At 38.9% G+C, this 26,162-nt stretch overlaps 1 protein-coding gene across 2 annotated transcripts in view; it reads right to left on the bottom strand.

The window, feature by feature from the left end:
• PDE5A (phosphodiesterase 5A) overlaps positions 1-26,162 on the bottom strand; it is a 2,047,822-nt gene that overhangs the window by 241,216 nt on the left and 1,780,444 nt on the right. For both annotated transcript variants that reach the window (XM_044061541.1, XM_044061540.1), the window contains exons 16-17: positions 18,767-18,867; positions 17,816-17,893 (exon numbers count right to left, since the gene is read on the bottom strand). In XM_044061541.1, coding sequence (XP_043917476.1) covers positions 17,816-17,893; positions 18,767-18,867 — 179 coding nt within the window. The remainder of the gene's footprint in view (positions 1-17,815; positions 17,894-18,766; positions 18,868-26,162) is intronic.

The raw sequence follows: 26,162 nt of genomic DNA on the forward strand, positions 1-26,162 counted from the left end.
TGTGTGTGTGCCTTCTGTGGAAGGTTGGGCACCGGGCTGGCAATTTGACACCGTAAAACTCCACTGCCAATAATGAGCAGACAGATGATCTGCTGTGGCGACCCCTAACCAGGAAAAGCCAAGAGGAAGAAGAAGCAGAAATTTAAAATTAAGAATCCTAGTGTGGCCCAATTTTACTGTGTTCCAAAAATACATAAAGATCTGGTTAACCCACCGGGATGTCCTATAGTCTCGGCGTGTGGCTATTTTTCTCACAATTTAGCTTGCTTTCTTCATGAATTCCTATTATCTACAGTGAAAAAATTGCCCTCTTATATCAGAGATGTGTTTGATCTGCTGGATAAGATCAAGAATATGATATGGGAAGAGGACATGTATTTCCTTGTAATAGATGTAGTAAGTTTATATACCAATATTAAACATCAAGACGGAATCAAAGCTATAAAATACTACTTGGGGGAAACTCCAGTAGTGGAATATGTTACAGATTTGATTTTGGTATGCCTTAATAATAATATATTTGAATTTAATGGAAGCTTATATAAGCAACTGCAAGGGACAGCAATGGGGGCCGCATTCGCTCCAAGTTATGCAAACATTTTTATGGGTTATTTTGAAAGTCGATATATTTATAGAAAAACATTTTTTATTAAGTATAGACGAAAATATTTTTGATTTATCGACGATTTAATATTCATTTGTAAAGGAGGGCAAGATCAAGTTAAAAAGTTTATAGATGAATTACATGAAAATGAAGTTGGAGTGAAATTTGATGGTTTGCAAATGGGAAAGAATGTGAATTATTTGGATGTTATTTTAAAAGGAAGAGAGGGTACATACATTAATACTAGTATACATAGAAAATTTAAAGAAACCAGTTTTATTTTACATGGAGAACATTTTCACCCCCCTCATACTATAAAATCCATTCCTTATAGTGAATTTCTAAGGGTGAAAAGGTTGTGCAGTGATCCGGTTGAAACAAAGGTGGAATTAAATGAAAGTTATAGAAAATTTTGTAGACGAGGTTATAAAGAGGTAGATGTGAAAAAAAAAGCTTAGATAAGGTTTTAAAAAATAAAGGGAATGGAAATAGTTATGGGATACATAATGATGAAAAATAATGTATATATTTCACTCCGACTTATTCTGTTCTTTCTGAAAAGATTATGGAACAAGTTAAATACTTTTGGAATGTGGTTAAAAAGGAGGTATATTTTTTACAGTGCAAACAAGTGTGCTTCTCCTTCAGAAGGGGGAGAAGCTTAAAAGATTCTTAGTACACAGTAAGTTTAAAATGCCAATAATAACAATTAATAAACAAATAGATAAGCAGGGAACTTTGATATGTAGAAAATGTAGTGTGTGTAAATATATAGTTAAGGAATTTGGAAGTATAAATGGAATAATATTTCAAACCAATGGAACATTTAACTGCAGTACCAGAAAGGGTTATATATGGGTTAAAATGCCCATGTGATAAATTTTATGTAGGAGAAACTAAAAGACAATTCTCTTGCAGGTTAAAAGAGCACATTAGAGATATAAAAAATAACAAACAAGCCCTATAGCAGTGCATTTTAACAAGTGTCATAATAGTAACCCGTTGGGGCTGCAAGCCACAGTGCTAGATAGGGTAGAGATTAATTTATATATGAATGAACAGCAAGTTAAATGTTTATTAAGAAAAAAAGAAACTACAATGGTTTTAAAGTTTAAAACAATGAGCTACTGGGTTTAAATCAGAAATGTATATGGAAAAGTGTGCTGTGAAGCAGCAATGAATGTTTTAATGATTAATTGATAAATTTTTTAATTGTTTAATTATGTAGTTGGGTAGTAAAATCAGTATAAAATGGGGGATGTAAGAACATGATTGTATACTCTGATAGAGGCGAATTCAGCCGAGGCGCTAGCGAATAACGTTTTGTGGACTTGTTTTATTAAAAACACTACTGAATTGCACCGTGACTGGCTTGGAGTTTGTGGTCTACTATATTTTTGTGTATCAAGAGGTGGTTCATTTAGTAATTTACTTACTGTTGACTTCTGTCCACCAAAGACATGGGGGCCAGGCTGGTGGCAAATTTGTGATTTTTCATCCGATGATCAAGGTTTCTTTTGAATAGGGTCAAAGATGAACTCTGCTTTACATAGATGGGGAAGCTTATTCCGTAGTGCGGGGATCCCTTGAGAAACATATCAGTCCCTCCAGCAGGTTCTATTTATGTTGTAGACAAAACTCAGGTCCTTGGATCTAGTGTTTCTAGTGTTGGTTGTCTTGCAGATGTGCAAGAGATCTATCCAAGCTAGATCTGAGGACATATTACATGCTAGACATAGATCGACTCTCAGTAACCTGTAGGAGGCAGAGTACACAGCTAGGACATTAAGGCGATCTGTGTTGGACAGGGTAGTCATACCCTGTATTCTCCTGGTGAGGAACCTTTGAGGGCATTCCAACTGCTGCAAGTGCTTGGCTAGGTACAAGCCAAATGGGGCACTGTATGTATGCAATGATGGGCCTGATAAAGGCTTTGTAGAATGGTACTATTACTTCCTTGGACGTGGATGCCATACCCTTGCATATGAGTTGGGTTACACTGAACAGTTTTCTTCCTATCTTAACTATGTTTTGGTTGAACACCAGATTCCTGTCTACATATATTCCCAGATCCCTAATGATTGGGTCAATTCTTAGGGGTGTATTATCAATGATGTAATAAACTTGGGTGGACTCTTTCCCAAAGGGCACTATAATGCACTTCTTTGCATTGAGTTTTAATTGATGACTTTTGCACCATTCATTTGTTTGTGTTATACTTACTAGGATGCTGATGTTGGGGGGGGATCTACAACAGCTCTCATTTTACAGTCATCTGTGAACTTGGTGAGCCAGAGGCCTTTGATATTAACCTCGACTTCCGAGAAGTAGATGGCAAAGAGAAGTGGGCCTAGCACAAAGCAGTGGGGTACTCCACTGGTGAACGGCCTCTTGGTGGAGGTGATCTCACCAGTCCTGACTTCTTGGATCCTATCTGTAAGCCAGCTGACAATCCAGTGAACAATGTAGGGATTTATGCCTAGTTCTGAGACTATGCCAACAATGCCTGAATGGGGTATTGTATCAAATGCCTTTGCCAGGTTAAAGTTGGCTGTGTGTACCATTTTCTCCTCATCCATAGCCGCAGTGACCCTCATGAAGAAGTCTACCAAATTAAGTAGGCAAGGTCTTCTCTTAACAAAGTTAAACTGGGATGACTCTGGTGTCTCTAGGTTGCCAATGATGTTCTTGTTGATCATTTCCATGATAATTTATTCCATGCCTTTGCATATTATTGTCAAACTAATGGGTCTGTAGTTCCTTGGGTTAGATGACTATCCACCCTTATGAAAAGGGATGACTTTTGCTGCCCTCCATTCACCCGGCACTTAACCTGTTTTGAGGCCATTGTTAAACAGTGCCTCAAGTTGTCCTGCTAGGTCATGTTTTAGGCTATTTAGGAGGCAACTGGGGTTATAGTTGGGGCCTACTGAAGCACCTTAGCGAGCATCTCCAGGACCCACTCCCTGCTGACAGTTGGGAGGGGACATGCTAGAAAGTATTTCACATAGTTTAGTTGGGGGGAGTCAGGGGTGAAGTTAGAGATAAATTTATCAGCTAGTAGATTCACTATGTCACCATGGTCATTGAAGGTTGTGCCATTTACCACCAGTTCTGCACACTGCTGAGTAGTATCGTTAAGATTCCTGACATTGCTGAAGAAGGCCTTGTGACTGTCCTAAGCCTGGGAGGCTATTCTGGCCTCATAATTGGCCTTGCTGGACTTTATTAGACCTCTTAGCTTCTCATTTAGTTCAATAAGAGAGGTCTTGTCCCTATGAAAGTTGCTCTTTTGACTTTGGCTATGATTTTCTTTTATTTTGTTGTATAGCCTATTTTACTAGTGTGGTTTGTTTTTGGTTTTAGATCTGTGCTTACTTCTGGTAGGTACGGCAGCCTACCTGCAGAAAAAATATAAACAGCAGCCTCATAAAACCACACAAGTAACCAGAAAAAATGAGGTAATGACAAGCCAAACCCAGGAATAAGTGCATTCATAGCCCAAGTTAGAAAATTAAGAGTTTGGCATGTCTTCCCAGGATATGTTTGAAAATGCTGGTGGAGTTACAATGGCTTGGCCATATTTGCAGACTGGACCATTGTCTTCATCCCCAAGAGGCGAGTTCGCTATATTGGAAAGTTTAACCTGCCAGCTCACATGATTGATTTGGCTTCTTACTCCGAACCCTTTAGTAGGAGGGGCGAGCTCCTTTGTTCATCCAATGGCTCCAGTACTTTTGGAACACACATTGCATCAGGATGGAGCTAAAGCAACAGACAGTACACCACCAGCGTGAATGGCATGTACTGAGAGAATTACAGTACTTGGTAGTATGGTTCATTTTTCACCTTAACGTACTTTCAGTGAGGTGCAACTGAACTGGCTGGTACAAACAGTCAACAAAGAGTTCCTAATGCAGAGGACAGGCATTATGACTTTTCATCGTGGTTACAAAACACCCCCTTTCACTGCAGGAACACAAAGGAGTCTGCTTCATTTAATGGTACGTTCGAGTCTCAACTCACAAGGTTTGAAAAGAAGCTCACTAAGTTTAAACTACTACAGTTAGATAAACTTGTGTTTAAAGAATAGTATTTTCCTCAGACGAGTGCCCAAGGACTTAGATTATGGAAGTTCCCTAATGGACTCAGCGAGGATCCAGATCTTTACGAAGACTAGGTTAATTTGTTCGATGACTGTGGTTGTGGCATTATGCAAATTATTATACACAATAATGAGAAACAACTGGAGTCTTTACTTGATGAAATTAACTATTCTGTAGCCTCCCTTAGACGTGACTTGTTAGTTGAAATGAAATGTGAAGACTACTTTAATGTCTTTAGAACCACTGATGATACTTTAGCTAAAAATAAAACAAGGAAACAAGAAAAGTTTAGCAGGGATGAGTCTGACTATTTAAATGGGAGTGCCTATCCACCTACTAAATGGATTCATTCTAATCCACCTTGTATGGTTTTTAGACACACCCACACTGAATCCCCCTTAAAGCCCTTTCCCAAGGAAGGTGATGATGTTTTTATGATGTCAGCAATTCCCCTCTCTACTTAGGTCAGAGAGGACAGCATGCAACGGGCAGTCCTTGAGCCAAATAAAAGAGATGATTCTAACCACCCACACCACACAGAAGAGGGGAAGGAAAACTTATCACGGGAGAGGAACTACCAATTAATCCTTGGCAGAGATGATCATTTTAACTTTTGTAATAGAACTGTGGACTTTTTTTTAACTTTATGTGTAACAAGGACTTTACAGTGGATACTTACAATGATTTAGTACCTGATTTTAGTCCTAGCAGGGATGACATTATTATGCATGAGCACTGCGGGTTTAAAATTTTTAATTACATTTACATTGAGATAGACAATAGATTTGATTTGCAAATGTTTTACCTTTGTATCTAAGAGGAGCCTTAATGTGGCTAATACTGCTTTGGATTTGAAAATGTATGCAGAGAAGTTGAATTTGAAGGTTTTATTTAGTGACAACTGCAACATTTTCAGGGCACCTACCGAGTTCTCTCAGTTTCATATTTTTGACTGCCTTTAATCCCCATTTTGCAATTGTTTGAAAGGCTTTGTGAAAAAGATACACATACTATTCTTGGACAGCCAAAAATTATAATTTAACTTTTTGTGAAAAATAATTACTGGATGATTTGGTTAACAACAAAGCAATCAGGATTATGAAACCGGACAAAGAGGTTGTTATTGTTATCATGAACTCTACTGATTATTCACTAAAGCTGTACAATATATTTAACAATGATTCCCAATATGCCAGGTCATCAAGGAACAAGATTAACATTGCCTATTATAAAACTGATGTTAATCTTGAGGATATGTACAATCAAAGTACTTTGTGGCCCAAACTTTATAATTTCTTACAGGTAGAAAGCCGTATGGTACCCAGTATATTTGGTATGCCAAGGTGCATAAGAACCTAAACCTGCCTGGGTATTTCCTCACCTGGGTAATCTAAATGCCCTGGACCAAAAGCCACAGTAACTAATATTCTGTTCAAACCTTTTATACTCACTTTTTCCACTCCAGGATGTGCCCTATTGGACTCCAAAGACCAGCTATATCCACCTACCTAAACCTGCCTGGGTATTTCCTCACCTGGGTAATCTAAACGCCCTGGACCAAAAGCCACAGTAACTAATATTCTGTTCAAACCTTTTATACTCACTTTTTCCACTCCTGGATGTGCCCTATTGGACTCCAAAGATCAGCTATATCCACCTACCTAAATCTGCCTGGGTATTTCATCCCCTGGGTAATCTAAACGCCCTGGACCAAAAACCACAGTAACTAATATTGTATGTCACAAAGTGTTTTTGATTTTCTCTCACCTACATTATGTATATACTAGGCCACTACACTTCCTAGGTGCACTAGATAAACTGCCAGATCTGCCAGCAGCCATACCCCCCTATCTAACTACTGGTGTACTCCACTGTCTGTCTCTACGATACTGCAGACCCCTACCTTTATTGTAATAACCCTCCAACCTCTCCCTTCTCCATTACTTGCCTTTCCCATTTACTTCCAACTGCTGCAATCTCTTTCCTGGGTAATTATAGACTTTGACCACTAGATGGCAGTCTTTACCCACCTCTAATGTCACTTTAGTTTCTCTTCCTACCTCTTACTTTAAAACTTTTATGCTTGTTGTGCTCTTCTCCTTTACTATCTTCTTCTTTAATCCTTTTAAACCTTGTCTATATCTCCTGCCATAGTCCTATAAACCCTCTACCTAGCCCTCCTTCTCCACCTCTACTACTCCTAGGTTAACCCTTACTCTCCCAGGTTTCCCACTCTTTTAATTCCCCACATCCTCAGTATAACTACATCTGCCTTTTCACTTACTGCCTCCTGTTCTTGCCTACTACCTTACTGATTGTTTTTTTTTCCTCACTGCTTCCACCTTACTTGTGTCTGCCCCGCTCCATTCGCCCTGCGGGCTCACTGTGCTCCCCTACCCTACCCCCAATTCCCACCCACCCACCCCCAGTTGTCCTAGACTTATACCTCACTAAACACTCCCCTTATTTTTCTCAACCTATCACAAACCTCCTCATCACTAGACCACTCCCCTAGACTTATACCTCACTAAACACTCCCCTTATTTTTCTCAACCTATCACAAAACACCACATCACTAGGCCACTCACCTATCTCTTTCCTTACCACCTAGTTCCAATTACCTCTCATTTTAACTACTCCACTACTTATCCTAACCATCCTCTGTACTACTTCCGGTATCTACCTCCTATTCAACCTCCATTAATTTCCTTTTGCTTTTCTTTTTTCAAAACCCTGCTTAATCGCTTGAAACATCCTCATTTATTCTTTCTACCTCACCTACTCACACAAGCTACTCTCATCTGATATCTACTCACTACCATGTCTCCAACACACAAAACTATTTTCACATACATCCTACTCTTAACTACTGCTATAGCCTCTCTGACCATACCTTATTCAATCACCTTCTTTGAAAATATTACTCTACATGAACAAAACCTTCATCTCCAACAAACTTTACCTTCTTCTTTTATCCACACCCTCAACCATAGGTTCATAGGTTCATACTAGGCTATCTGCCCTAGGGCATTTATAAGCCTAGCCAGAATGTGTTTGGCCTTCGCCACCCATTTTAAATTTATTTTGCTATGCCCTTTTTCGAGGTTATTATACTGTGCCTCTGTCTAACAGTGACATAGAAGTGATACCTGGGGTAAACCTATGATCTCCCATCCACTCATCAAGATTCCTCTTGAAGAGAGTCAATGAGGGACTCTGCCTAACCTGGACTGGGATTTTATTGCAGAGTGAAGGGAACCTCTGGGTTATGAATCTGTCCCTCCAGCATGTCCTATTTATTTCAGTGCTGAGGTTCAAGTCTCGAGCGCGTAGCTCGATGGGATTTGGATTTTCTGAGGTGCAGCATGTCCATTAATTCCGGGTTGGACATGGCTTTATACATCAGGCACAGATCGCCTCTGAACAGGCGGTATGCCACTGAGTAGAGCTGGAGTTTCTTTAACCGGGCAGCATATGGCATCTGTTTGAGCCCTTTGATCCTCTTGGTGAGGGACTTTTGGGGTCTTTCCAGTTGCTGCAGGTGTCTGGTAAGGTACATCCCAAAAGAGGCATTGTACTCAATTATGGGCCTGATGAGGGATGAGTAAAGAGGCACAATGACCTCCCCTCATCTAGATGTGAATCCCTTCATGATTAGGTGGGCTATATAAAATGTTTTTCTAACCACTTTGGCCACGTGGTTGTCAAATGAGAGATTGCTATCAACTTGGGTCCCCAGGTCCCTAATTACTTCTTCTGTACTTAATGGATTACCACCTATGTGGTAATTTGTGGGCACTTTGTTTTTGCCAAAGGGGATGACTATACACTTTTTGGCATTTAGCTTGAGGCCATGGCTCTGGCACCAGTTGTCTGTTTCTATGAGGCCCTTTTGGAGGATGCTTGTGTCGGCTGGAGAGTCGATTGTGGCGCCCAGTTTGCAGTCATCTGCGAACTTGGTCAGCCACAGTCCTTCCATGTTGGCCTGTACCTCCAAGAAATATATACCGAACAAGAGAGGCCCCAGGACTGAGCCTTGTGGGACACCACTTGTAACTGGTTTGGAGTCTGACATGGCTCCAGCAATTCTAACCATGTGGGTTCTGTCCTTGAGCCAGTTTGCAATCCATCTAGTGACATAGGGGTTTATATTTAAGCTGGTGAGCTTATCTATAATGCCCGAGTGGGGTATTGTATCGAAGGCTTTTGCGAGGTCCAGGTAGGCTTCGTCAATGGCCTTGGTGACTATTTCAAAGAAATCAACCAGGTTTAAGAGGCAGGATCTGCCCTTAACAAAGCCGAACTGGGTAGGATCCAGTGTCTGTAGGTCCCCAATATCTTTATTTATGAGGTCCATGATGATCCTTTCCATAGCTTTGCAGACCAAGCTAGTCAGGCTTATGTTGCGATAGTTTCCAGGATCCGTTGAGGCACCACCTTTATGAAGAGGGACCACTGTTGCTGTATGCCACTCTTTGGACACATATCCTGTAGTAAGGCTGAGATTGAACAGTAGTTTTATGTTTGGGTTTAGCTCTTCTTGGAGTTCATGTAGGATGCAGCCCGGGACACCGTCTGGTCCCACTGATGCTGTGTTTTTTGCTTTGGAGAGGGCGGCTCTTACCTGAGCATCTGAGATGTCAGGGGTGCAGCACTCTGCTGGGATAGATATTTGCCCTTTTGGTGGGGGGGGGGGGAGAAGTTTGCACTGAACCTGTCAGCTAAGATGTTGGCAATGTCTGTGGGGTCAGTGTATTTTTTGCCATTTTGGACTAATTCTGAGCATATCTGGGAATTACCACCCAGGTTCCTAACATAACTAAAGAAAGCCTTGTGATTATCCTTAGTGTCCTGTGCAATTTTTCTCTCAAAGCTGGCCTTAGACAATTTTATGAGTAACATAACCTGTACCTCTAACTATATACTACCAAAATATCACAGAACAACCCATGTGACATACTGCACAATCAAAAAGAATTTTAATAATTCCCACAAGATCCTTAAATTCCTACACTATCCCCAGCATTACCTCCTCCTACACGGGGATATTCATCCAAACCCTGGTCCCAATACTAACAATAAGAATAACCATGATAATGTACCTTTACCTAAACCTTCTTCATTAACTAAAGCACCTAACTCCCTTCTGATAGCTCACCTTAATATTAGAAGTATTAACACGAAAATACACCACCTGCATGCACTCCTGGACTTGCACTCATTTGATATTCTATGTCTTACAGAAACCTGGCTAAAACCTTCTACTCAAGACCAGGAAATGACCCCTCCTGGCTATAACATACTTAGATGTGACCGCAAAACCAAAAAAGGCGGGGATATTGCCATTATCTATAAATCTAATCTCCAAGTTTCCCTCTATAATGAGCTTCCATCACTAGACACCAAATCTGAAATATTGTCTACTAAACTCCAAATTAACAACACCAAATCTATCTACCTAATTTGTATGTATCTTCTCCCTGGAAACAATACTAATACTCTTGAAAACTTACTTAATGTCCTCTCTACCCAACTACCCCAGGAAACCATTGTACTTGGTGACTTCAACATAGACTGGTTAACCTGTACTTCCCAGAACCCTACTAACCACATAAATCTCTATGGATTCTCTCAATTAATAACCACTCCGACTAGAATCCACAAACCTAACAGGAAAGAATCTACTCTTGACTGGATCCTTATTAATAACCACCCTAGCAATTATACTCCAGGAACCCTTCCTGATAATATTAGTGACCATATGCTTACTTACATTATTAGACAAAAATTTCATATCCTAACTACTCATAAACTCAAAACTTCCCGCTCAAAAAAATTCTTTAATCCTGATAGTTTCCTGAATGAATTGCAAGCATGTGACTGGTCACCACTGACCCATCTTGAACTTGATGAGGCTGTGACCTACTTCAATACTAACTTTCTTCAAATCTTAGACTATCACGCACCTTATCGCTCTACTAGAATAAGAACCAAATCTGCCCCATGGCTAACAAAACAAACTAAGCAAAAAATAAATGGAGAGCTACCAAATGTCCATCTGATCACCTCCTCTTTAAACAGTTAAGAAATGCCACCAAGAAAGATACTCTTAGAGATAAAAAAGACTTCTATCTTTACCTCCAACAAACCAGTCAACAAACTCCACAAAAATTCTCGGCAGGGATAAACAAACTTCTTCAACCAGGATATTCAACTACTCCTGCCCCATTAGGTTTCAACCATAATAATTCCAACCAGATCCCTGATGCCTTTAATAATTATTTTACAGAAGCCATTCAAACCCTAGCCAATTCTTTACCTCCATCTACTGCTTCCCCACCAAATACTTCCAAAACTTCATCTCATACCTTTCATATACAACCTGTTCCTACATCTCTTATTCATAAGCTACTTAAGAAACTGAAACCTTGCACCCCATCTGCCGACCGACTCCCATCTGAATACCTACAAATTGCTGCAAAAGCTATAGACTACCCCATATCTATACTTATTAACAGAACTATCTCTGAAGGCAAAATCCCTACCATATGGAAAGTATCTCACATCATCCCTCTACATAAAGGTGGATCTTCTATTGAGCTTTCTAATTTTCACCCTATTGCCTTACTCTCCCCATTAGCTAAGATAATGGACAAATGTATTTACAAACAACTACTCAACCACCTACTACAAAATAACCTACTAGCCAACTGTCAACATGGCTTCAGACCATTCCACAGCACAATGACTGCCCTTCTATCCTTCACTGACTCTATAAATAAAAATCGTAACAATAACTCCTTTTCCTCTGCACTATTTATAGACCTGTCAAAAGCCTTTGATATGGTTAACCATAACTTACTTCTTGACAAACTAAATTACCATTCTCTTGATCCACAAGCATTACAATGGTTTAGGTGTTATCTTCAAAACAGGCAACAAGCAGTGCTTTGGGATAACAATCTGTCTTCATTACTCCCAATAAATATTGGAGTCCTGCAAGGCTCAATCTTAGGTCCCCTTCTTATTTCCTTATTTATTAATGACCTACACTTGAACATACCTCAAGCCACCTGCATTCAATATGCAGATGACTCGACCTTAATCTGTACTGCTAAGAACGTAGCCTCCCTCCAGTCCCTCACCCAAACTGTTTTCCAAAATGTTGAAAACTGGTTTATGCAACATTGCCTCCTCCTTAATCCCCAAAAAACAAAACTACTACTCTTTACTCCAACTCATAAATCATCCACACCATTCTTCGCTATAACCTCTAACAATGCTACCAACATAACCCCAGATACTACCACCCGCCTACTAGGTGTTACAATTGACAATCGTCTTAATTATGATGACCATATTAATGCCACCATAAAGTCTGTTAACAAAAAACTTGGTACTCTCTATAGAATTAAACCCTTCCTTACCCCCTCAGCCAGGAAAACCATTGCCCAGACCCACCTCATCTCTACCATTTTCTATGCCTCTGCTATATATACTAACCTATCAAAAAACAACATCACCAAACTTTCTACCTGTTACAATAGCATAGCTAGATTCATTACATGTACTCTCTTCAAAACTTACCACTGTCTTAACCTCAAACAACTAGGATGGCTAGAATTGCAGAACCACATACTCTGTCAACAGTTACTTATCACTCAAAGGATCCTATACCACCCCAATGATACCCCTATCCTCGCTAATCTGATTTCACCTTATAAAAATCTAGCTACACTACGTTCTGCTAATAATCTCCTGGTCTCCTTGATTAAATCTAACAACAAAGCTGGTGACTCACTTTTCTCAAACACTACAGGTAAAAACTGGAATCAGCTCCCTCCTGAACTATCTCACCTAGCTTCTACTTCTCTATTCAAAAAACATATTAAAGAACATCTTAAAACTCAGTGGCTTTGTCCTTGTGCTAACCCAGACTGAAATATTTTCCCCTCCTACTCATACCCCTTTCCCCACTCCCCTAACGTAGGCCTCCAACCTAGGCCTCTAAATCATGTTACATTTTTTCATAGTAAGAGGATAAATTATAAATACTTTACTCTGTTGTGCAATACCCACTTTGTGTTTAGTATACCTGTTTTGTTTTACTTAGTTTAACTTTTAGCATAATGTCTATCCTATAATTATATTACTATATTATTTCTTTTAACTAACGCTACCACTGTACTGTTTTCATACATGTCTTTGTTATATGTTGTTAACTTTGTTTACTGTTCATGCTGGAGCTTTTCTCCCCGGGCCTCTACTGAAAATGGACAAATATCCAGTTAGACTAGCCCGGTCAACAAATGTAAAATAAAAAAAAAATAAACATCCACAATCCACCTTTGCACCGTATAGTTGCAGCAGTTGGTTCCAAAACACATTCTCTGGTGTTATGTGTGGATTACAAGTTAAAACATTTTTTGAGAGTGAAGTATGTGCTAAGCACTTTGACTGTTTTCCACCACTGCTGGATAGAGATTTCAATGAAAAAAAAAACAAGAGACATGATCATGAAAACAGTCAACCCTCGCCTCACAATGTTTTCAAGTTTTAGAAAGGAGAGTAGTCTTATCCAGCAAACAATTAGGAATCACTAGAGAGTTGTTCAGAGTGATGACATTGTGGTAAAAATCGTGGGTACATAACCACATTTTGTGTTTAAGAGGTATTTTAATATCAAAGATATTACTGAATATGGAGGTAATAATAAAGGTAAAGGTTTACCAAGTCAGGATCCTCTAGGTATGAGGAAATGTGGGGTGTGCAACTACTGTAAATACATATTTGAGGGCACATCATTGAAATTGAGAACATGTAACTAAGAGTTCAAACTTGACCACTGTTGTGATTGCAACACCAAAGGGTTGCTATACATATCCTTTTTTGATTACTGTCACCGTTTTCACGTGGGCAAAACAGAGTGTGCCCTCAAGAAAAGAGTGTACAAACATATTTATGATATTTCTAATGCTAACACTAACAATGCTTCTTTTAAACATCTGGCCCAATGCAAGTTTGGTAAAACATTTCTATTTTTTATTTTAGAACAAGTGATCACCAGCCCAGGAGGTGGGTCATGGGAAAACAGACTTGAATACAGGGAGCTATTGCAGCAAGTTAGGCTCAGTGCTGTTTAAAACTTGTATTACTTTATTTTTATAGCTAATATACTAAAAGTTTTATATGTATTCAAGTTACTGGAAGGTTACTAAATAATTTTTATTTGGGATTTTGTTATGATAATTTAATCAACTCTTTGGTTTGTTTAAATCCTGAAGTTTGCTCATTAATTGATGGTGCAACCTAATAGGATGAACTGATTCACGTGATTCAATGTTTGTACTGGTTATTAACTTTTTTCATTGGCACTATTGTTATGATGAAGTCCATAGCTTTAGTGGACGTAAGTGCTGAGCAATTGTGTGCTGCTTTTTCAGTATTTTAATAAATGGTTCACCCTTATTCGGGCTAAGAATACACTTATCCCTGGGTTTGGCCTGCCACTACCTCGATTTTTTCTGGTTACAGGTATGGCAGCCTCATTGTAGCCATTTACATATTTGTACAGGGTTTCTGTAAACAATTCTGCATAGGTAGCTGTGCTCTAGGGGCCTGGAGTCATACATTTTGACAAACTGTTTCTTAATAGCATGTTGCTTGCTTTATTATAGTTCCTATTACGGGTTCAGTTGGGTTTTGGGGGTTGATTTTTATTTTGAAGCAGACAGCTTTGTGGTCTGACTTCACTGATGAGGATGTGACATGGGGGGGTGCTACTCTCTTTCATGTTGCTGAGCACTAGGTTCAATAGGTTTGATCCTCTTGTTAGTGAGTGCACTTTCTGGTCCAGAGTGTCTGTGTTGAAAATTTCCAGAAAATGTTATGCATGTGAATCAGAGGCAGCGTACATTTCCCAGTTTACAGAGGAGTAGTTAAAGTCTCCCATGAATAGTTTATTTGTTTGGATGGTGAGTGCCTCTAGTAGGTCTAAATAAGAGTTTTGAGCTTGTAGGTCATAGAGGGAGACCTGTAACTGGCCAGTACATTGTAGGGAACCTTGTCTATGGAAACTTGGACATGGATGAACTCCAGCGCATCATCCTGTTTAACCAACCTAGAGTTGTATTTGCTGCTAACATAGATTGTTTCACCTCCACCTTTAGCCCTTGTCTGTGCTCTGCCGTTGATCTAAATGTGTGGAAGGCACTGTAGTCTTCCACTGCTGGAGTACTTTCTGCAGCTTTAAACCAAGTTTAGGTAACTTCATAGATGTCTACATTTTCCAGAGACAGACAGGACAGCTTGCAGCATGTGGAGTTTCTTGTTAAGGCTCCTATCTTTGAACAGTAACACCTTAAGGTTGCTTAGAGTTGTTTTTGCTATGTTGATAGTTTTACCATTGCCTAAAAAGGCTGTAAGGGAATGGATAGTTTTAGCCAATACCAAAAACCCAGGGTGGACAGGTACACTCCATCCGTGGCAAAGCAAATCGGTCAGTTAACCATGTCCTCCTCTATGTTGATAGATTTAAATTCCCCTGGAGTGACATCAGAAACTAAGCCAATTATTAAAATCAGTCATTTTCTGTTCATACTGTGGCATCATTCTTGGTGAAAGTAGAATGCTGCTCAATGCAAGGCACATATCTGTCCATGACACATATTCAGAGAGATCCATAATGTCTCTTTTCATGTAGTCTAGTGAGATACACCTTCGGTTATTTACACCCACATGGACTATGATAGAATCATATTGGTACCTGTGGTGTAGTGACTTGAGTGCATCTGTGATATTGTGGATCTTGGCTTCAGATAAGCAAGTAACCATTATCTTCCCCTTGCCCAGCCTGGCAACAGGAGTATTTGTGTGTCATACAACAGAATCCTTTATGACAAGCGTACTAGGTAAAGTGTTTGTTTGCCTTTTGGGCTTTGTTTTTGGGCGACCATTGGGTGCAGGTTTATGTGTGGTGTTAGGTGTTGCTTTTGGTTTGTGCTTTAGTGATTGCTGAGTGTAGGTGCTGTAGTTTAATGCTTAGGAGATCTTTGAGGTTTGGAGATGTTTCTTTTTAATGCCTCAGTATAAGTAGGTCTCTCTGTGTGGTGGGCAGTATGTGTGAAAGATGTAGAGTGTATGTGTTTTTGGCAACCTTGTTTGTAAGTGAGATTTTTGCCTGCAAAGAAGTTATGTATGTATATCTATCTCATACTGTGTTAGTTTCTTTAAGGATTAAAAGGTTGTCTGAGTACATGAGACAATTGTTTTATTGTCTCAGGATGCCCATGTCTATCAAGCTGGCCACAGAGGTGTTAGAAAAATTGCAAATCCATGTTATTAGGACCTGTATTATGGTTAAGTGTTATGGTTTAGGGACTTGATTTTACAGGGACCACCCGAGTGGTGTTTTGGGTTAAGGCTAGATGTTAGATAGTGCTATGATCTTAGTGCTGTATGACACTATCTAGCTATCCTAAGCTTACCTCCATGCAAAGCCTTTCTGTGTTATGAGTTAAAGTCCTAAGTACTAGCTGTACAGGTTTGATAGTATACAGGGTACTGCTAACCACCACTGAGCATTGAACAACTCTGCTAATTTAAAGAAGACAGAAAAAGCTGAAAGCTAACTCCTGTGCCCTCTGGCCAATATGCGACTACACTTTAAGTGCCCTGGAGTGCCTCCCAACTCAGACAGGCTAGGTGAATACCTTCTACCACAAGATGGATTATCCTGGAACTTTTTGATTTTTTTCTGGACCATCCAAAGCAACTGTTTAACCATATAATGGTTACAACAATTTCCCCTCAGTTCTTCAAATTTGCAGTCATAAAAATTACTAAATTTGTCTAAAAAACGCCCTTATAATTTCAACAGTCTACAGCTCTGCATGCTATAAAATGGCCTCCTGTTAGTACTACAATCAAAATGCATAGTATAGTGTATAAAGTACTTCATAAAGACTTCCCTCCATCATTTTCTCTACTGACAAAGAGGTTTACCTCTAGGCCACTGCAATTCTCACTGTCACTTTGTGCAAGACTTGAAAACAAATAAACATATTTTTTCAACACTGTCCTCCTCCATCCCTAACAATGAAATAATCTAGCTTCAACATTCAGAACAGTTCCTCTACATCTTGGCATAATATGCAAAGTAAAAAAAAATGTAAGTGTAGCATTACTTAACTTTTTACACTCGTCCTCCACCTTCATTACCTTCATGGACTTTCTCTTTCAGCTGGATAACACAATTATAATCGCTCACTTTCACCCATAATGCCCCTGTTTTCTTTCTCCTCCCTGTTCTGCTTTAAATTCTGTCTTAGTCATTTGCTCCTCCAACTTATCTCCCTGTCTTTATCTAGCTTACTCTCACTCACACTTTCTATCCACTCTGTTAATCCTGTACCTTATTCATGGTATATTCCTACCTCTTTGAGTGGTGTCCTACACTCCAGTACATCCTCTGTATATTCTACAATTTCCTCATACTCTCCCATATTTCAGTCTGATCATTCTTCTGCTCTCTCCCTTGTGGCATTTCCTTTTTTTCCCTTTACTATACTTTAGTTTGTTCTTATCTCTTTGACCTTTTTCATTGCTATCATATCTGAAAGCTTATCTACTTCGTTGTTGCATTAAATTCTTAGACATTTTGTCAACCTCCTAATATAAGTACTTTCTCTACATCTAACAACCAAGTGAACCAATGTATATAGTGCAACTATCCTGTCTTACACTGACTGCCTTTCTCCTATTATTCAAATATATTTTGTAAAAGGTGCATTTTTATGCACTTTGCATACTTCTACATGGAAGGTGAGTCTGATGTACTATCTACACAATGACATAATCAGCTTTTATTCTCAAATGCTCACTGCTTACACACTTATGATTTTCTTTCTATGACTCCCATTTAAAATGGAGTCAGCACAGCAGACCTGTTCTGATTAACATACCAAACTAACTAATTAAATAAATAATACAAGAATCAGGTTAATAATATTCTTCCTCACAGGAATGAAAACATGGCATGTTTATATACTAATAAACTGTAATATAGGTAAAAATAAAATCAATTTCCACCATTGCATTTGCTTACATGATTAGCTCTCTGTGGCATGGGTCTTCCCAGCTGAACTGCCATTTCTTCACCAAGTCAAAAAACTCTCCTCGCCTCCTTCAAAACAGAAAAAAAAGGTGTGTGTACATACTTCAGTAACAGCATTATAGTGAATTTAATAAGCAGCATGTAAAGACTGACACATTACTACGGAAAAAGATGAATATAAGTCATTGCCAAAGCACTGCCTCAGTACTAATATACTAGTTAATGTTATATGCAGCATTCTGCTGAGGTTAGCCAGAAAAGAAAGGTATAATTTATTCCACACAGCACAGCACCTGTATATCATATTACAGAAACCAATAAACAAGCAGGCTTTCTTTCAGATTGATACAGAAATATACGTAATGTGCTGTTAGGAAATACTGATCACTGACCAGTTTGGCAAAAAAGCATCCATTGACTTCTGTATTAGTTAACACGATGCAAAATAGTAACCTGCATTTAAGGAGTAGCATTATGTAAAATGCAATTTCTTACAATGAGAGCAGAAAAGCTTGTTATTATACATATCACCAGTTTTTCATAAACTGTAAATTATGTAATATAGTACTGTATCTACTGCAAAGTCTAAGCATTATAGTATATTATGCATCAGTGAGGGCTGCAATTGCAGCAGCTAAATGCAACTTTAGGTACTATCCTTTTTAGGGTCATAATTTAGTGAAAATATAATTGCGGTGTCATTAGTCTGTAGTCTCTTTCTCTGCTTTGTGCACATTCATGCACACACGTATACACACACACACACACACACACACACACACACACACACACACACACACACGCACACGCACACGCACACGCACACATACACATACAGACTTCTTCGCATTCACTATATTATGGTGGAGATCACTAATGAAAAGAAGGTGACCATGCAATGATCTCTATAAATCATTCTACTAAGCATGTGCTAAGACTTACTTCATATACACTGCCAGGTCTGTGGCAAGAATTTCTTCTTTAATCATCTTCACGGTAGTCTTGTACTCCTCAACTGAAAGGCCACTCAAAATCTGATTTCCCTTTAACAAGAAATTAATTCCAGTTTAGCAATATATATATATATATATATATATATATATATATATATATATATATATATATATATATATATACATACTAGAGCAACTGCACAGGTTAAACAGTATTAAACATCTAAGGAAAATCAAGGTAATTTTCATTCTTGGAAATGGAAAACACAGCACTGCCAGCTTTCCTTTTATGCTATAATCAAATGAAAGAACCCTTACACAACTCATGAAACACAACTCCAGCTGCAAATCTTAGTTTAATAAAAACTTGGTGTAATGTTTTATTTAATTAGACAAGCTGGCTGAGAGAAGTATAATGAAACAAAGTTTTTTCCAGAGATAGGCTGGAGTCATAAAATACAGAACATAGAAACAGTTCTACTTAAGTTATTAGGTATGAGCCCATAGGCTAGGGTCCATGCTCTGTCTGAGGCATAACATTTAACTTCTGTTTATCTAAGTTATGTTCTTATCCTTCTTATCACTGTTGCTCAGAAATGTTTATTACTACTACAAAATGCTAAATCTATGAACAAACGTTATTACTTTTGACTAACTTATCAGCACTGGTACAGAGTGATAGCCCAGCCTTCCACAACCCTAGGAACAGACAAAGACATTGGGATGACTGGTCTTACATATAAATCATGAGCTTGCTCTCTTTCTTTGGAGGGAGAGGTCCCTTGCTAGCTGTAGCTTCCCTCTTATGAATGCCATAAGGAGTTGCTATGCTACCTGTTGTTTTTTCTTGGTGGTGGGGAGTTAGACGGAGTTGTACTGGTGGTAAGTACAAAATCATGCACTCTCTCTGTGATGGCACGGCATGCATTTTTTTATGGAGGCCAATCATATGCCTGTTGTTGACGAGCAGAGCACACTTAAGCCACTTGGTCACTGTGCAGGTGGGGGAGGATTGGGTGATGGGGGTACAGGTGGCCAAATTACAGATGGTTAGAGTTTTGAAATGAGTTTCAGATAACACAGAAAACAGAATATGGGCCTGCAGTCCATCTCCTCCAAAAACTGAGTTAAAACAACAAATGATAATATAAAATAATTAGAAATGGCTCTGACAATGAAGTTTAGAGGAAAGTGCAAAAACAAAACAAAGATAAATATAGCAAGAGCTACACATTTATGCCCTTACACACACACACACACACACACACACACACACACACACACACACACACACACACACACACACACACACACACACACACTCACAAACACTTGTTTCCAGTAAAAGTAGGAATGCCTGTTGTTTCCAACTTAGACAAAATATACATGGTATATATTAAATAAGACCTGTCAAACTTAGCAAAATTAAATCAAATTTTTATTAACTTAATGGTACACCCATAGGCATGTGCACAGTTGTCTTTGAATACCATGCTATCGCCCACCATCAAGTAAAATTACAGATAGTAATACCTGCTATATAGTTACAAGGAAAAATGTTCAAAATAATTCTACCGTCACAGGCTAATTCTCTAGGGGAGGTTCTCAGGTGTTTTGGATAGCATTTTTGAGGTTCCATTTGGGAAGTACCCATGACAAAAACTAGCACATTCAGCAACACAACTTCCACAGGAGAGAAGGCTGTCAAGTTTATTCTTTGCCCTCTTCTGAGCAGCTTTGTGTCTGTTTGGGCTGTCCAATCAGCTTGCTCATTTCTGAATACAAATGAACCATTACGGAAGCAATAATGCCTGACAGTTTGTGCGTTAATGTGTAATTAATGCCCGCCCAGAGGTGTTGTGAGGCCAGACACCGCAGTTGGAGAGCCTCTACACCCCTGGAAGGGCATTAATTACACATTAAAACACACCCTGGAGGGCATTATTGTTCTTAGAGAAAGGGCTCTCTGAAAAACTGTTGCATTGTACTTACATATATTTCTTTTATTACTATATTATTTTTTTATATATATTTTGGATGTAAAATAGTTCCTCTGCCTAATGTTTCTAAGTTGCTGTAGTATATGTAAATGGTGTTAGAGGAAGCATTTTACATCCAAAATATATCCTTTTTAAAGAATATCTACATATATGCTTTATTTTTTGGTCTCTTGCCACTCAAATGGTTTCCTGCCAGTCATTTGGGGATTGAAGTCACTAAATAATGACATACGTTTGACTTTCCGACTTTGTTTCCCTCAGAAAATTCACGTTAACACAAATCCTGTTATTTAACTTAATTATTTATTTAAAATCTGTCCCTATTTTGAAGTCTTTGTTCCCCCTTTATTTCAGGGTTTATCCGCATTTCTTGAGATAAAAGGTGGAGAAGTACACAAACCTCTTATTTGCTGCTGCCAGCACTGTTTCTCCGTCTGTAACTCTGTAACACAGACACTGCCTCCCCTACTCACACACCCATGCCCTTCAGAAAATGCATGCTTGGCGACCCCTAACCGGGAAAAGCCGAAAGACAGAAGAAGAAGACCAAGCCCTATTGCAGCACTTTGTGATTTTTTTAAACAGGAATAGGCTCCTGTTTTGAGCCTTTGCTCCTCCTTTATTTTAAGTTTTATACATTTAGCAAAGAGAAGAGAGGTAAGTAAATGTAAACCTCTTGAATGCTGCTGCTGCCAGTGTTGGATCGCTCTCACACTTCACATTCTCACTTACACACACCTCACTTTCATACATGGGCTCACACACATAGACAGAAATGTAAACACACACTCAAAAACAGAAACACACATAAATGCAATTTTTTCTTATTTTATACTCACTTAACAGCAAAAACGCTACTTAGCAAGTGTAAAATAATGGCTTGATCATTCTCGCATTCACTCACATGCACGCATATACTCACACACACAGACATTAACACACACACGTTTGTATTTCTTTTCTTTCTTTCTTTTTTTTTTAAATATATTTTACACTCATTAAACAGCAGAAGCACTGCTTAGTGAGTGTAAAATAATGGCGGCCGTTCCATTTCCTCTGTCCGAACACCATGGTGGCTTGATATGCTGCCATGAAGTGGTGAACATGTTTTTCAGCAGGCATTACTTGTACATTAATACCCTGCTGAAGAATGCTCATTCTCCAATCAGGGTACTGATGTACAGTAAGCACATTCTCTAATGTACAATAACACATGATCACTGTTCGCTTTGTTGTTCCTTATCCTTGCTCTCTATTTCAGACTTCACTGCAGTCAGTACACATTTCTAACACCACTGACTCACTCCACTGGTTTGTTGTTGCTTTACATTTCCCATGCTATTTTTCTGGTTTCCTTTCCAGCTTCCTCTTACTGCTATGCATCCATAAAGGCAATCACAGCTTCTCCTGCTTGTAAATGTAGTATATGAAGTAACGTAGTGAAGATTCTGTATAATATGTATTTTCACTGTAGAAAGCAGTCTTCATTGTCGTGAAGCAAGCAGTAACAGGGGTGTAACCAGTGAATTCCATTTTGTACTCACAGATGCTTACTGCTACCTGCCGAATCTACCTGGCATTTAAAAAGTGGTCATGTCATTTGAGCCGTTGCCCTACCCCACCCCACCCCAAACTTAAAGTGTGTAACATTTCAGCTGCTCAATCAAAAACTATTAGAGGTGTTGCTTTTAGATTTGCAATCTTCTCTGTAAGCCAGCTACATACATGTTTTTAGAAGCATTGATTTAGATGGTTATAGACATCATACAGCTTGATAAAGTGATAAAGTCTCAATGTTTCTAACAGGTTCAGAAAAAAATTGTACTCTTCTGAGTACAAAGTGTATGCCTAGCTATATCCTTGAGTGGTAATATATTCTGAGGTATATACATATTTGAATATTATTTTTAAAATGAAAAATGTGCAGAGTTAAACAGATGTGGGCAGAGAATTACAGAAAGTCAGGTGGTGTATAACCCTTGATTACATTCTTTTTTTTTTTTTTTTGATGAATCGGTTTGCTTCTTCAGAGTTTGTTCAGGGATATTATAAAACAAAATAAAGACACGGCATACCAGAAATCAAGTGATATTGATCCTCCTTGATTACTGGTATGTTTTGTTTTTATTTAACAGATTGTATACCCACTTGTAATTCATTCTGTACCTGCATGAGTTGTTGTTGTCTGTCTTTTGGCTTTTCCTGGTTAGGGGTCGCCACAGCGGAACTCCGGTCCGCTAATGATTGGCAGTAGATTTTCACGAATGCTGAGGTGCCAGGTCGATGTCCAACCTTCAACGAAGGCATGCCCATTTATGCATGTCTTTTGAACACCACCCAACCACGGGGAGGACATGGAGACTCCACATAGAAGGCACTCCCCGCACTCCAGCCAAGAATCGAATGGGAGAACCTCTTGCTGTGAGGCAACAATGCTACCGCTGCACCAATACCTGCATGAGTGAAGGCTATTTATTTATTCCTTTCAGATGCCTTTTTGCAGAACAATCCAAAACAAGACTAATGCAAAATAAAATCCGAGAAGTATTTTGTGTACAAAAAGTTAATTATTGCTGAAAACACATATTAAGCTCCACAAGTCAAAGGATTTTGTTCGAGGAGGTTAGTCTGCATGTTTGTAATATAAATAATAAAGCTGTTTGGCTTGAGAAATTTAGTGTGTATAGTAATAACACTTTTTTACATGGAATACTGCCTGAATGTTGTTGAAGTGGTGCAAGCTGTGGCTCGAGATGATTATCACTGTTGAAGTGACACCCTGACCCCATGTGCAAAATGGGAAAAGGAGTTGAGGATGGATGGGTGTCATACCTCCCAACCGTACCAAATTACTCAGTTTTTACCAAGTTTTGGGGTCCAAATAATGGGGTGCCATGATTCCTGAGTGGCATCCCTTAATTTCCGAATTTCCCAGTGCTTTTATTTTTAAATTTGCTTCCTGGCTTTTTGAGTTGACATCATCACATGCGCAATGACATCAGCTCCGTGAAATGGCCTGTCAACCTGTCAGAATTGAGCTGAAGCTCATTTCTGGCTGCTCAAACTGGTATCCTGAGTGGGAAGGACCACAGAAGAATGAGCTGCTGCCTGCCAATGGAAGAGCCGAGCAGAATGAATATCTATCCAGAGTGCTGCTGCCAAATGGACGAAGCAGAGCTGGATTTATCTATGCTGCCTGCAGAACGCAGATGAAGCAGAGCTGGATTTATCTGTGCTGCCTATAGAATGAAGCAGAGCTGAATTTATCTGCTTGGAAAGGTAGGAAGAGCTGTGTGTGCATGCTGCCTACGGAACGAAGCAGAGCTGAATTTGTACGGAATGAAGCAGAGCTGAATTTATCTGCCTGGAAAGGTAGGAAAAAGTGTGTGTGTGTGTGTGTGTGTGTGTGTATGTGTGTGTGTGTGTGATGTGTGTAATGCCCCAGGTGAATATACCTGGTGGCTAGAGGAGGTACTCAGGCTCAAACCTTGTACCTTGGGTACAGGTAACAACAGCCTAAAGTCCCTACCCGCCACCCCTTCTGAAAACTTTCCAGATTTATTATGCCTCATATTTTTATTCTGTTCCTCATAAAACCTGTGGTTTTCTGGATTTCAGTAAAGGATTAAATTCACTAAATAATGACAGGCACTTGAATTACACACTTCATATTCTTCAGAAAATAAATGGTAAAACAAAACATTTTATTCTAGCCATTTTCTAAGTTTATAAAATCAGTATTTGAAATTTATCCCTATTTTTAGGGCTGTATTCCCCCATTATTGGCTTAGTCCAGTTTTTTTTTTTTTGTGCTATGAGGTTGAGAGCTATGATGAGAAGTGAGAACTGAATTCTATATTCTACCATTATTGGCTTTGTCCAGGTTTAAGAGGTTGAGAGCTATGGTGAGAAGTGAGAATTTAATTCACTAAAGGACGGCCATTTAAGTTTCAGTCTTTCTATTGTTCAGGAAACTGCTGATTTGGCATAGTGGTGTGTTGCTCTGACTGTAGTGCACAGGGTCCTGGGTTTAAGACTTGGCAGTGAAATGCATGGTAGTAACACAACATTTTATTCTAGCAACTTTCCAAAATTATACAAGCAATGTTTAAAATGTGTCCCTGTTTTTTGGGCTTTTGTCCCCCCCCAATAAATGTTGGCTTTTTCCAGATTTCTTGTGCTGCAAAGTTGAGAGATACAGTTGAGTGTCGAGTGGATTTTACAAGGAGCTGAGAGCTTCAGGGGAAGAGAAGTTTAGTGTTGCTTATGCTGAGTCTGCTTGCATTGTTAATAGCATAACAGGTTAAATATTTGCTTTTGATGCAGAAGGCTGTGGGTTCTACTCCCACAGTTATGTAGATACATTGCTGATACTGTATTGTGTTGTTGTACTTTTAAAGGGGGGTTGGTGTAACAAGTCAAGGGTGTAGCTACATATATAACATAAGTGAGAAAATGTCATGCACAAGGGCATTTGTGCCTCAGCAGAAAAAGCAAAAAATATCATTAACCCAAATTCAGGAACAGAAAATCATAATTATTATGTTCTGTGCTGCATTATCAGACAAATATTTTTAAACAAGTACAGTACATTTTCCAGCATTCAAGATAAAACAAATATTTTTCCACTGCAGACAGTGGAGAAGCAAGAGTGGCCAGTTAACAGCACCTGGACTACAATGATAGTTTTGATGCTTCAGGTTGAATGTAGGAGAGGGTCTGTCAGTACTTGGACTAAAAACTGGAAGTCTTAAAACATGCAGTTTGCCTAGTTTATTTTGTTGTGTACTTACAGCTATTGACTTGGTCTGATAACACAAATCAGAGTAAGTCAAGTAAAAAAACTGAAATTAAAAATAAGTTCGAGAAGTTATGCAAGATGCCCATGCCTTATACTACTATCATTATATATATATATATATATATATATATATATATATATATATATACATATATATATATATATATATATATATATATATATATATATATGGATTCTTATTACAAGAACAAAAGTTCATTACTTTGAACTTGTAATACGAAGCCTCACTTCTGAGAAAGTTCACTTTAATGAAAGTGAACTTTTGTGTAAGTGCACTTCACCAAAAACACCGCAGCACAATTGAGGACATAAAAAACAAGCCATATCCTCCACTATGGTGCGATAGTCACGGACCTTAGGGTTAGGTCACGGGTTAGGGTAAGGGGATAGTTAGTAAAGCTATCCCCTTACCCTAACCCATGCTCTAACCCTAAGGTTCGTGACTATTGCGCCATAGTGGAGGACATTGCTATGTCCTGCACTGCGCTGCAGTCATCACGAACCTTAGGGTTAGGGCATGGGTCATGTTAACAGGATAGCCCTACGGGCTATTCCCTTACTAT

Source organism: Protopterus annectens, chromosome 2.part0 (genome assembly GCF_019279795.1).
Source record: "Protopterus annectens isolate FY-2018-M chromosome 2.part0, PAN1.0, whole genome shotgun sequence".
NCBI lineage: Eukaryota > Metazoa > Chordata > Ceratodontiformes > Protopteridae > Protopterus > Protopterus annectens.